The 12,420-nt window shown below is 34.3% G+C and overlaps 2 protein-coding genes across 2 annotated transcripts; one reads left to right on the forward strand and one right to left on the reverse strand.

Annotated features, from left to right (window-relative positions):
* Positions 1-880: 880 nt before the first annotated feature.
* On the forward strand, positions 881-7,137 carry LOC137402790 (dynein regulatory complex protein 10-like). Its single transcript, XM_068089326.1, has 5 exons — positions 881-1,876; positions 4,670-4,792; positions 5,091-5,288; positions 5,384-5,539; positions 6,922-7,137. Exons 1-5 carry the CDS (start codon positions 881-883, stop codon positions 7,135-7,137), a joined length of 1,689 nt encoding a protein of 562 aa, XP_067945427.1.
* A 69-nt stretch (positions 7,138-7,206) lies between these two features.
* LOC137408451 (palmitoyltransferase ZDHHC16-like) lies at positions 7,207-9,345 on the reverse strand. The gene is made up of 2 exons (XM_068094990.1): positions 9,315-9,345; positions 7,207-8,346 (listed from the first exon to the last, which is right to left on the reverse strand). The coding sequence occupies exon 2, from the start codon at positions 8,324-8,326 to the stop codon at positions 7,382-7,384; it is 945 nt and encodes a 314-aa protein (XP_067951091.1). The 5' UTR covers positions 8,327-8,346; positions 9,315-9,345; the 3' UTR covers positions 7,207-7,381.
* Between the last annotated feature and the right edge of the window lie 3,075 nt (positions 9,346-12,420).

The raw sequence follows: 12,420 nt of genomic DNA on the forward strand, positions 1-12,420 counted from the left end.
CAATTAAAACACTGAAAAACAAAAAGGCAAAATGGATTTTGAAATTTCATAACCATTTCTATTAAAAAAGAACACAAAGTTTATTTAGTTTATCGCACAATTTAGTCTTGACAACTGCTAGCAAAATTTTCACATACCCAAAAAAAAATTATATTAAATTTTAGGTTATGTCATCATATATGACTAAAACGCGTCTAGTAGCATTCTCAGAACCCTGCTACATATTTTATTACTGTTACTATTTTGTCTTCTTATAACTCTGGAAATTGTGGTACATTCTTCACGAATACTAAATGCGCGATACAAATTCATGCTGCCTGTGATGACATCGTTGTCTTTATTACATTACTATTTGACTTAAAATACAAAAAATTAATAGCTTCACAAATAAAGTAAGATATGTGTCGCATATTCAAAGGTTTCAGATACCATTTTACAATAGTACTAAAGGCAAAGTGTTGTGTCAAGCATATAAATACACTAGCACTGAGCTAATCCTAGTATGTACATCTCAGCATAAATGACAACTTACTGAGCATTAAAGCATTTATCAGTTGGCTAGCGTCACTAAACTACGAACTAAACTAAAATTTCGCGTGCAGATTCATTACACGAAAAAAATGAGATTAGATTATGCTATAAAAAATGTTTAGTGTCTTAAAAGATGTTTGTCTTTTAAGGTTTTTCTGTAGAGTAAAATATTAAAAACATGAAACTATTCAAAAAGGGAAAGTTGGACGTGGTGCTTAACATAGCGTCATACTCTACTTCCTGTGGATTGCATTCAATATGAACAATGTCTTTTAGACAAACAATTGTATTCAAATAGGAGCATTGTTAATAATATTCCTTTAGAGTTGTATGGTACAACCGCTATACTATGCCTTTATCAAAGCCACAAGGAATCGGTCAAGGTCAAGTGGGCATGACTCAAGTGCTAACTGGATCGCTCAAGCCTTTTCACTCAGAAAGAGTACGATTGAAGCTGCCAGCCATTTCCTCACCCGGTAGTCTTGATGACCATCAAACAGTAGATGAAGCGCAGAAAGAGTTTATCGCTCAACTAAATGCTCACAACACACCAGTTGGTAAAGTGAAACTGAATCCTCTTCGACTCCTGGTGCCCTACCAAAAGAAACTTTCAACCTTAGAGGCTCAGCGAATTATTGGAGTACTAGATGAGCTGAAGCTAAAGTGTGAAGTAATACTAGTGATGCCCAACATACTGAAAGAGTTACCCAAACATGCTGAACTCTTGGGTCCTACATTAACTATGCTTTTAGAAGAGCACACTGACACGCTGGAAGAGTTCTCAGCGATAGAGAAAATGTATCTAGAGGCAGGAAAGACCGTTCAAATTACTGAAGCCACCGGCAGCGGTACCGATCTTACAACTAGCAAAGAGCTTAAAGTAAAAGAACATAGTGATATATCAGCAGCTTCTGTACGATCCAAAGATGCAGCGTTCCACTTTCTCAGCATGAACCTACCAGGAACGATGTCAAATCAAAGAAACTTTAAACCTATTAGCCCTGCTGCTCAACTCATACCGCACCGCATGAGATCCCGGTCAGCCAGTGACAGTTACAACTCGTTTGTCAGTACATTGCCTAACTACACGCAGGCTCAACAAGATTTGCTGCTTTACAAGCTCAACCATGCAAGAACCAGAATAGAATTCTCAATAAGAAATGTTTTGCGGGCATTTCAAAAAGATGAGACATTGATACAAAAGTTATTGAGCACTGCCGGAGGGCGTCGCTATAAAGAAGCCTCATATTTTCTGCAGTGCCTGGGAGAACTGAGAGATATGCTATTTGATAGACTTCTTGTAACACCATTGGAACAAAATGAGAAGATGCAGTATTTGTCTCAAGTAAGTGATTTTATGTACATTGTCTTCGTGAGTCATATATTGAAGTGCTAATGATAGCTTTACAATGACATTTACCCCACTATAATATATTTGATATAAAATGTATTATGCCAGTGCAAGTATGACAGTTATTCTAAAACTAGCTGAATGCCCCGTGTTGCACGGCTAATAAAATATTTTGCACAGAATGTTTATTTTTAACCAACATATCTAATTACCATTCTAACTTTTAAACAAAGGAGTTTGTTTATTTCTTTGTGGGTCAGACCAATTCAAATATTCGAAAGCTTGAGGCATAGCTAAAACAGATTGTTGAGAAACATTTCTTATTTCTTATGCTACACATTCACTCAAGATAGATTTAAAATAGCTTGTAAAAAGTGGCAGGTAATGTAATTGCAATTGGCTATGTTTCTTTACCAAACGAATTTGAATAATTTAAGCTAGCAATTTAAGCTAGTTACTATAATAAGAGCCGTTATTATAAGTTAAGTCAGGTTAGGAAAATATTGCGATCTGATTTCTCACACAAGCAAGATCTTCAAGCGTGCTCTTTGAAGCATAAAGCGTGTGATTTTAATCAATTGACATTAAAGATTGACAGTTGCAATAAGTATGTGAACAATTAATGATAGTATGGCAAGGACAGCATAGTGGATAGGATAGCACATGTGTCTGCAGAACGGGTGTTTTAACATGGTAATCTTTAATGTAACAAGACCCGTGTCTATTCAAAGCCAGCTAAGAGTGTTAGGAAAAAAGATTGCACCTTCCAGGAATCGAACCCATAACTTCGGGTGCAACTATTAGGAGCCAAATGCACTATCATTAAACCATGCAGCCACCTCGCTGTGAACACCACCTTTGGAATAATTGTGCATATGATCATACAAATCATGATCTCTCACGGTGCACTGAATCGCAAGCATGTGTATTTTAACCAATCGCTATTAACTGGACATACAACAAACACTTAAATTTATAAATATAAGATATACAATGTGTATATATACATGTATATATACAGTATAAGTATATCTTTATTATTATAGTGTGTAAGCTGTTCATGTATACATCTATCTTTATTAATATAAGGTGTTTGTGCTGTAAATTTATATAGCTATCTTAAATTATCATTATAAAGTGTCATTATATAATTATTATTATTAAAAGTTAGTAAATATATATTATTGTAAATGTATGTATATTTCTATTTTTATTATTATGCGCATGTGATTAAACTGAACATCAGTATGCTACTAATGATATTGAAAGGCCATCTGATGTTAATTGGTATACAATAGATGAAACTGATTAAAAGTGATAATATACCGTAAAACCTCTATTTGAATGCCATGGTACTCTATTTATTCAACCCTTCCTATATAGTAGCGGTCAATTAGAAGCGGCATTCAAATAGAGGCTGGCGTTGTATTTTTCAATGGCTCGTCAGAATTTTTGGAAGATAATTTTAGCCTTAATACGAGCGAAGCGAATGTCCCTATATGTTGCTTTCTTTTTCCGGTAGAGCGTTATTAAACCCTTTGGATGCAATAGATCTGTTAACTTACCTCCAACTTGTCAAAGATCTCTTAATAAATATGTGTTGAGAAACCGAAAAATATCTCTACCAGTTGATATCTATTGCTTGCAATTAACCTGCGATGATATTATAGCCTGCGTCCTTTTTTGCAATTTGTTGTAACTTTCAAATTTTATTTCATTCTAAGTTTGAAGACATCTTTATTTTTTATTTATATTTACCATTGTTGCATAAAAGCTCATTGTACTCATTGATTTGTTTGCTACAATTTGCAGGCAAAGCTAGCTTTTTATGTGTAATGGAAGGGGAGTTACGAGCGTCGATCAATTGTAAGATCAGATTATCGCAATGATGCTATCAAATAATATGCTATGAATCTGCAAATTCATACATTATATAATGATAATTTACCAAGTGCTACAAATATTTATTCGTGAACAATTGACATAAATGGACCATACTTATATTACATGAATTACAATGAACCATACTTACATGTATACTACATGCAGAAACAAAAACTAACGTCTTTGAAACAAAAATATTTGCATTGTTTACTAGGATAGCTGCGTTCTGATCATTGCATTCGACGGAACGAACATCTTCTGGTTGTCCAATACCTTCCACAATGTCATCTGACCTCAACTCTTTTTTCTGCAATGCTGAACTAGTTGATATTAGCATCCAAACAATTTTTGACAGACAAAAACTTTTACGCATTGCATTTAGCACAAATGCAACACGTGAAAGTTTTGTTCGCTAAACATGACTTTTGGCCCAAAACTCGCGAACCATTTTTTATATATTTACATCGAAATATCAAGACCGCATTAAACAAGGAGCTACTATTAGCCTGAGACAATGAGGGAGTTGATTGTTATTAATGTAAACGATTTATTATTAATATGATTTTGTGGACACTTTTTTACTGATCACTTGATATTATGGGTTCATAAAGTTCAAAGATAGTCAAAGTGGCGGTTAATTGGAGGTGGCGGTCGAATGGAGGTGGCGGTCATATGGAGGTGGCGTTCAAATAGAGGGTGGCACTCTATTTTTCAACCCTTTTCTCATAGTTGTGGTCAAATAGAGGTGGTGTTCAAATAGAGGTAGCGTTCCATTAGAGTTTTTACGGTAATTATATGGCAATGCTATATGATCCATCTAACTGATAAAGACTATCTACAAACAGTTCTTTTTCGACTTAACATAATATGTTATGACAACAACTCTAACTGTGGTACATTTAGATATCTGCCCAAGAAAGAAACAACCAAATGATTATTGAGAAACTTGAAGAAGACTTGGCATTAGCTCTGGAGGACCGTAACAATGAGATAATGAAGCGGAATGACATCATTAGAGATCTGCAGGTTGGCTTTTGTAATTGTTTATATAAAAGCAGACCAATCATTATCATCTGATATTTTTTATTAGGAATGCATCAAGATGTGCTGTGAATAGCATATAAATTACATTTACATAAAAAGAAAACTCATGAATAATCTGCACACGTTTTGAATTTATAAGGGCAAACCGTCTGTTAAAATTTAAATCACTTGCGATTACAAATTCTCAAACTTGGAGATTTTTATGTATTAGAAAGATTGCATTCATCTTACAACTCATGGATCATAGAATTCGTTTGTCTCATTTTGTTCTCTGTTACAGAAAAATCTTGAAGTGCTTGAAAAAGCGACAGAAGATGATATCAGACGAGCAAAAACAGAGTCGGAGAAACAAACGTTTGCTGAAAACCGAATGAGTCTGCTTCTCAAATTGAAATTAGAAACTGAGTTAAAAAATATTTCCACTGAGCTAACTGGGAATATCGAAAATAACCGAGATGATGAGCAACGGCTCAGAAGGGTATGGTAATCATCCTTTAGATCTTTGTTAAAACTGAAGACCTGAGGTGAATTGGCAGCTTAATTTAAAGCCAAAATACTTTGTCTACTTCCTAGAAAAAGTTCAAAATAGAGTCTGAAATTGAAAACTGGATACAGAAGTTTGATGAAGAAATGACACTGAAACAAGAAGAGTATGGAAAGATAGATGAAGTGTATCAGGAGGAGAAGAAACAGCTAGTTGAACTAGAAGAAAGATTTAAAGTGCTTGATGTAAGTACATGTACCTACATTAAAGTAAGTTATGATTCATACTAAACTGGTTGTATGATTCATACTAGACTGATTCTATGATTCATACTAGACTGATTCTATGATTCATACTAGACTGATTGTATGATTCATACTAGACTGGTTCTATGATTCATACTAGACTGATTCTATGATTCATACTAGACTGATTCTATGATTCATACTAGACTGATTGTATGATTCATACTAGACTGGTTCTATGATTCATACTAGACTGGTTGTATGATTCATACTAGACAATTCAAATTGTTAGGATTCTATAATTCATGCTAGACTGGTTCTATGATTCATACTAGACTGGTTCTATGATTCATGCTCCACTGATTCTATGATTCATACTAGACTGGCTCTATGATTCATACTAGACTGATTCTATGATTCATACTAAACTGGTTGCATGATTCATACTAGACTGGTTCTATGATTTATACTAGACTGATTCTATGATTCATACTAGACTGATTCTATGATTCATACTAGACTGATTGTATGATTCATACTAGACTGGTTCTATGATTCATGCTAGACTGGTTCTATGATTCATACTAGACTGGTTCTATGATTCATGCTCCACTGATTCTATGATTCATACTAAACTGGTTGTACGATTCATACTAGACTGGTTCTACGATTCATACTAGACTGGCTTTATGATTCATACTAGACTGGTTCTATGATTCATACTAGACTGGTTCTATGATCCATACTAGACTGGTTCTATGATTCATACTAGACTGGTTCTACGATTCATACTAGACTGGTTCTATGATTCATACTAGACTGGTTGTATGATTCATTCGAAACTGATTCTATGACTCATATTACGCTGGTTGGTTTTCTGACTCAACCCCTGTTGAAACTACCTTCTAACGTGGGTGCGACGTTAAAGGATTCACCTTCAAACAAAAATTGTAGTATATTTTAGACACCTAAAATATCACAGACAAGAGAAATAGTAGAAATTTCACAGATTATTTAGGAAATGTTTATTACCGAGTCAGGTTGAAAGTTATTCTGATTAACAGATCTTACTTTTTATGTGCAGCAAAAGCTACAAAACCAACAATTCTTTGATTGAAGCACAATATATCTATTAAAAGCTATGTAATGCAAAAAATAAGCAGGTAACAATTGATGTATCTCTAAAGATTCAGGTTTGTAGTGTTATTGTAATTAAGTGACTGTCCTTACTAGATAGGCTATCACTCATACAAATGACGGCATCTTGATGAAAATTATATGTAGCAAACATCATAACAACTCTTGCTTGAAAATTTTGCTTTGCATGAGCATGCATGATATTTATAAATGTTTTGATTTACATGTAAGTTCATCCCCTTCAGGAGGAGTACAAGGAGATTATGAAGCGACGACAAGCTGAGAAAGAGGGTAAAGATAAACAGTATCGTAATATGGAAAGAAAGGTGCAGGCTGCTATTGTTATACAAGCTCTTTATAGGGCTTACCGTGTGAAACAGATGCTTAAGGCTAAGGACAAGCTGAAAGGAAAGAAAAAGAAAGGGAAAAAAGCGAAGAAAGGAAAAAAGGCGAAGAAATGATGCTTGTTCAGTTGACTTTACTCAAGTGTGGGCAATTGATAATGAGACAAGAACTAAATTTGTTTGGCATTATCATGGAAAAAATCATTTATATATCAAATATATGGCTATAAAGAGAAACAAAACATGTATTTTAACTGCTCAAGTTTCCCATTGAATAAATAGATAGTGAAAATGTTGTGATATCCAAACAAAGAAAACTTTTGTACCAATACAAACATGATATGCGGCACCTATGAATATTTTACAGAAATGACTTGTTAGATCGATAGCTATAAACTGACTTAGAATTTCTTATAGGAAGGGGAAAAATAAATGCTAAAAAGGGGACAACTCCAAATACAGCCTTGATATTATACCATGGCTTCAGCTTAGATAAGATAATACCCATACTATTATTATTCCAAGCAGTTTGAGCATCATATGTAGTAAGATCACACGTTATTAGAAAGCATTGCCAAAGAAACAAAAACACTGTAAAAATTCCAGTTACCAAACTGCCACACATAAGAACAACCAGCATAAAAGTTGAAAAATCAGCGTGACCCTTGAGAACATCAAAAAGTGTGACAGGAGGAATGTAGTGGTAAAAGTCCCAGCTCAACAGTTCATAATATGTGTTTGACAGTACTGCTGATAAAATGCCAAATCCAATATACAAGCCAATGGCTACATGAAAACAATAAACTGCAAAATAGCCTTGATTTCTTTGACCGACACAAGTTCCTATGAAAAAACAATGGTGATCTCTTTTTGAAATGCATTTATGACACAGTGGGCAGTGATGGCACCTCGGTGGCTGTTTTTGCTGACAATAGCTGCAGAACGACCAAGTGTCATTTGGTAACTCACAGACGTCGACAGGCTTGAAATATGCAGGGTATTTCATAGCCAAGTAATAATTGGCGAATATGCTAAACAGCTCATAAGTGGTGAAGTAGTTTACGTAAACGGCATTTACACCATAAACAGCCTCTGAATAGTACAGTATGGCAAGGTATAGTGCTACAGTTAAGATGTGAAAGTAAGCCATACCAAAAGTGTTCATGCGCTCTAAAAAATTGTTATTGATGGTGATGGTACCAAATGAGCTACCATTAGAGGGTAAGGTAGCGGGTGGAGGGTGATTTTTGAGAAACAGATCTATAGGCGTTATAGCAGGCTTGTATGTTGGAAGATTTGTTGTCATGGTGGTGTATTATTCTAAGCCTAAAACAAAAACCGTTTTGACATTTAGAGTAACACCAGCTTTTCATTCTCACCTATAAATTTATGCCTAGTTTAGTTATTGTACATGCAATTATAAGTGCTAGACCTTTGTAGAATCATTTATTTGAAGTAACACCAGAGTTAACCCAACGTCTCTGTAAGATCACTCAGATAAAACACTACAAATAGATGTTCAAATTTTATTCCCGCAGTCTGTTCCAAGTTGCATTGAGTTTTGTGTATAAAATTTCATATCTAAAGTGTTTAATTTTACAAAATGAATTACAATTTAAATATGGCCTATGATCTTTAAAAGGCTATTTGTGGATACATAAACTCAAATTGCTTGTGTTGTGAGTAACGAATTGTTTGCTTAAAGGAGTGATGAGAACTTTGATTACCAATAGCAACTTCAATGATGAACACCTGATAATACAAAGCCATATAAAAGAAAAAGACTGTTGAGATGTGATATAACCTTGATAAATTTCAATCAAGAACATCGCATAAATGTATCTAATTTCGCTTCATTTTGACACCACCTTACGCATTTCGTATTATCACTATATTAGTAATTATCAGCAGACTGATGTAGCGTTTTGTTTATGGTGTCCAGTGTTGCTCATAACAGCACTCGAAAACATTTCACGTAGATCAGTGATTGTCACAACTAAGATGGAAAAAACTAAGAATTACATTGCTGGTCCCGATAAAAACTACCACAATTTAAAATATTTCCGAAACAATGTTATTTTGATCGCTCTTTTTCAGCACTATGTTGATATTATCTCACGTCCACTAAACGAGAGGATGGCAAATACGTTTGTCATTTGTAAGGGTGTCAGTGAAAACAAAGTATAGAACTACTGAGTAGTTTTTAATTAAATATGATATTAAAATGTTTAGTAGGTTATAATGATCTCTTATAAAAGATAATACCAGTGACAAAGAACAAAGTCGTTGCGAACCTTAATACATTAGTATTTTTTTATTTTCCCCTTAGTACCGTAGTAACATACTTGACTAAAATCTAAAACGTTTAAGCTGTCTATAGCGGTGCATCAAGACTGTGCCCTAATTGTATTAAGAACAACTGCTTTTCCGCTAACAAACTTTTGTTGGAGGTCAAGGATACATCTTTTACTAGAACGCATGCGCGTGTTGAAAGACAAAATTTATTCGGCAGATTGTGCTTTCACGATTGTTTTCATAAATTGGACGTTACGATCACATATTATCTGATATTATTTTTTTTGTGCAAATGTTTTTAGTTATTTTTTCACAACAGTGGATGTTTGGCTGGATCTTTTCGACATAACACAGCCTATCAAGTTTTACGTTTCCAACATTATAATTTAGTTTTCTTTCTGAACTCTAGTATGCGGTTTCGGTTTGAAAGTGTAATGGTTTTAGGATAAAAACAGGTTTCAAGTTTGTTGTGAGCGTTCTTCCGTGAATGAAATTTGACTAAGAAATTAATCAAAACTATCCCAAAAACCTGTTATTGGGTAATTTTCACGCACCTGTACCACTTTATTACAGTGTGACACAGACCTGCCAACCTTGGAGTGGGGAAAGGATTGAGAGTCTATTTTGGGGGCAATGAAAATGGGAGTGGGGTAAATTTTCATAGCCTATAAAAACACCACAGCAAAAAATAATATAACTCCATATGGAAACCACATGTCGTGGAGGTGGAAGTTATTGATAGATGAGAATGCCACAAATATGTTTATACATAGTTGTTTATTAGTAGTAAGTATATGATTACTACTTGCAGATAAGGGCAAAAAACAGGGTTGCTTGGGTAAAAGGGGCAATTGCGTGACATGCGCGTGAAATGCGTGAGGCATGGGGCAATTGCGTGAGTCTCACGCCCAATGCGTGAGAGTTGGCATATATGGTGTGACACCAGTTATATTTTCGATTGTGAACTTAGGACAGTTTTATTTATGGCATTGAGTATTGTTCAAAGAAATTGTTAATCACTATATGTGATAGTGCTCTAACATTTTATTACAAAACAGTTCATCCATGCACGGTTCACGTTGTACTAGCAGTTCAAATTGCTAGGAGCAAAACATCAACATTTTCGAAATGTATAATGATACATTTCAATTATGTATTTTGATATTTACTACTGCTGATCAATGATATTAATTTACCTCGACATGCACACAGTAAAACTTACATATATTCAACTGCACAAAGTGTACAATAGAGCTCACTTGTGACTAGGTTGTTAATTATTCAATGAAATTACCAATTGGTTAATAGCAAATAAAATATTATGCCTGTAAAATAGCTTTCGTTATCTTTGCAGTTCTTATCATCATGGATTTTTATTTATATCACAGAAGTCTATTCCATACAGTTAAATTAGCCATTCTCATACAAGCTATAATATACAAATAAGCAAAATGACAAAGCGATTGCCAACACTTGCAATGAGGCACCATTTTAAGTAAGCTGATGTAAGGTGATTGTCATACTATTTCAACCCGAAAATTATTCGATATTAAAATTTTATTGAGACACTCATTTTGCAAGAAGTCAAAATGTTTTTGTTGCTGTATTAATAAACAGTGGTTTGGATAACTGTCTGGTGCAAAGTTGGTAGGAGTGTTTTATATAACGGCGCATTCCTATATGTAGTTGCAAAAGTATTGATTGGTTTTTAAAGGCAGTAGCTTATACAGAATTATGGCTGGAGATTCGAAAACATATTTATCCTTGATCATGTACCACAATGTGTTACCATCATGCTGTGCAGCAGTGTTTTCTCATATATTCACCAGCGCATTAGTTTTGCATTATTTTTCTAGTCTTGCTAAAATTTACATGTGTGTTTGACCACAGCTGTGAGAAAGCACCTCAACCAATCATTTGTTGATGGATGTTTCATCGGACATGTCAAATTGGCTACCCAGCCAAACTGAGCCATGGCTTCCTGAACCGAAGGTCATGCTTTTGTAATAGCAACGTACAAAATGTTTACCCGTAGTATAGTAGTGAAATTGTGGGTGGAACTGTAAATTGTGTTATGTGTGTGATTTTTCTTTCTCAGTATGTTAGCTACTTGTTACAGCTTCATTTTGCAATGTTAATTTTGCATTGCCAACTAGTATTAGAATCCGAAAACACAATGACAAAACAACACATAACAAAACACTTTACACAGAATGTTTAACTTTGAAATATCTCTATTAATTATAAAACCATCCATATAGCGCAGTGTGCAAAAATTACAGAACAGATCGTCTTTCTATAGGTATCTTTCTAATTCTGAAGTGTTGCACTTTTACACGAGTTGCTTTTACACGAGTTGCTCAGAAGAGTGGTCTTTGACCGCTATTGTATATTATTCTTACGTTCTACGCATGTACCGGAAGTTCACTATTGTAACTTTACGTGCTTTTGGTAAGTAATTGATCAAAGTTACTTTATCTATTTTGTGTCATTATTGAATGTGTCACCATTACTTGTTCTTATTCTTATTTTAGATTGGCTGAAATATATTCCTTTGTCATGGAATGCTCTCCAGATGGTAAGAAAAATTTGTTGAGTGGTATCCTATTTCAATTTTTTTTCGGTCTGGCTCTGTCTGAGTAGTGATGCTTCTATCATTCTTATTCTATCATGTTATTATTTTACTTGATTAAATTGAAACCAACTGCAAAATACTCCAACACAAACTTTTTAGTAAGTTTGAAAAGTTGAAACTATCTATTTTCACACAATAGTTCCATTTTTATTGTGTTGTGTGTAGCAACTTACATCTTTTAGTATAGCAAATATTCAGTATTTGGATTTTGTTGTGGAATCACTATCAACTGGTTTTTACCCTATTAAAATACAGTATAATTGCGGCTTCAATTATCGCGGCTTTGCTGTAACCCGGGTCTTGCGGCTACTCAAGTTTCTTCATTTTTATTTAATAATAATAACTTGCTTAAAAGTAGTTGTTATCTTGTTTTGAAATGAATAAATTAAGGAATACTGTGTACACCAGTACAACATATTTTATTGTAAATATGCAGCTGTGGGGCATTCATTCACTCGGCGGTGGCCTTC

The sequence above is a fragment of the Watersipora subatra genome, chromosome 1 (genome assembly GCF_963576615.1).
Source record: "Watersipora subatra chromosome 1, tzWatSuba1.1, whole genome shotgun sequence".
NCBI classification, from domain to species: Eukaryota; Metazoa; Bryozoa; class Gymnolaemata; order Cheilostomatida; family Watersiporidae; genus Watersipora; species Watersipora subatra.

What these genes read in the sequence shown, in the direction of transcription:
- LOC137408451 (XM_068094990.1), bottom strand. Translation starts at nt 8,326, where the DNA reads ATGACAACAAATCTTCCAACATACAAGCCTGCTATAACGCCTATAGAT.
- LOC137402790 (XM_068089326.1), top strand. Translation starts at nt 881, where the DNA reads ATGCCTTTATCAAAGCCACAAGGAATCGGTCAAGGTCAAGTGGGCATG. An exon ending in ACATCATTAGAGATCTGCAG is followed by an intron (nt 4,793 to 5,090) that starts GTTGGCTTTTGT and finishes TCTCTGTTACAG; the next exon opens with AAAAATCTTGAAGTGCTTGA. An exon ending in AAAGATTTAAAGTGCTTGAT is followed by an intron (nt 5,540 to 6,921) that starts GTAAGTACATGT and finishes CATCCCCTTCAG; the next exon opens with GAGGAGTACAAGGAGATTAT.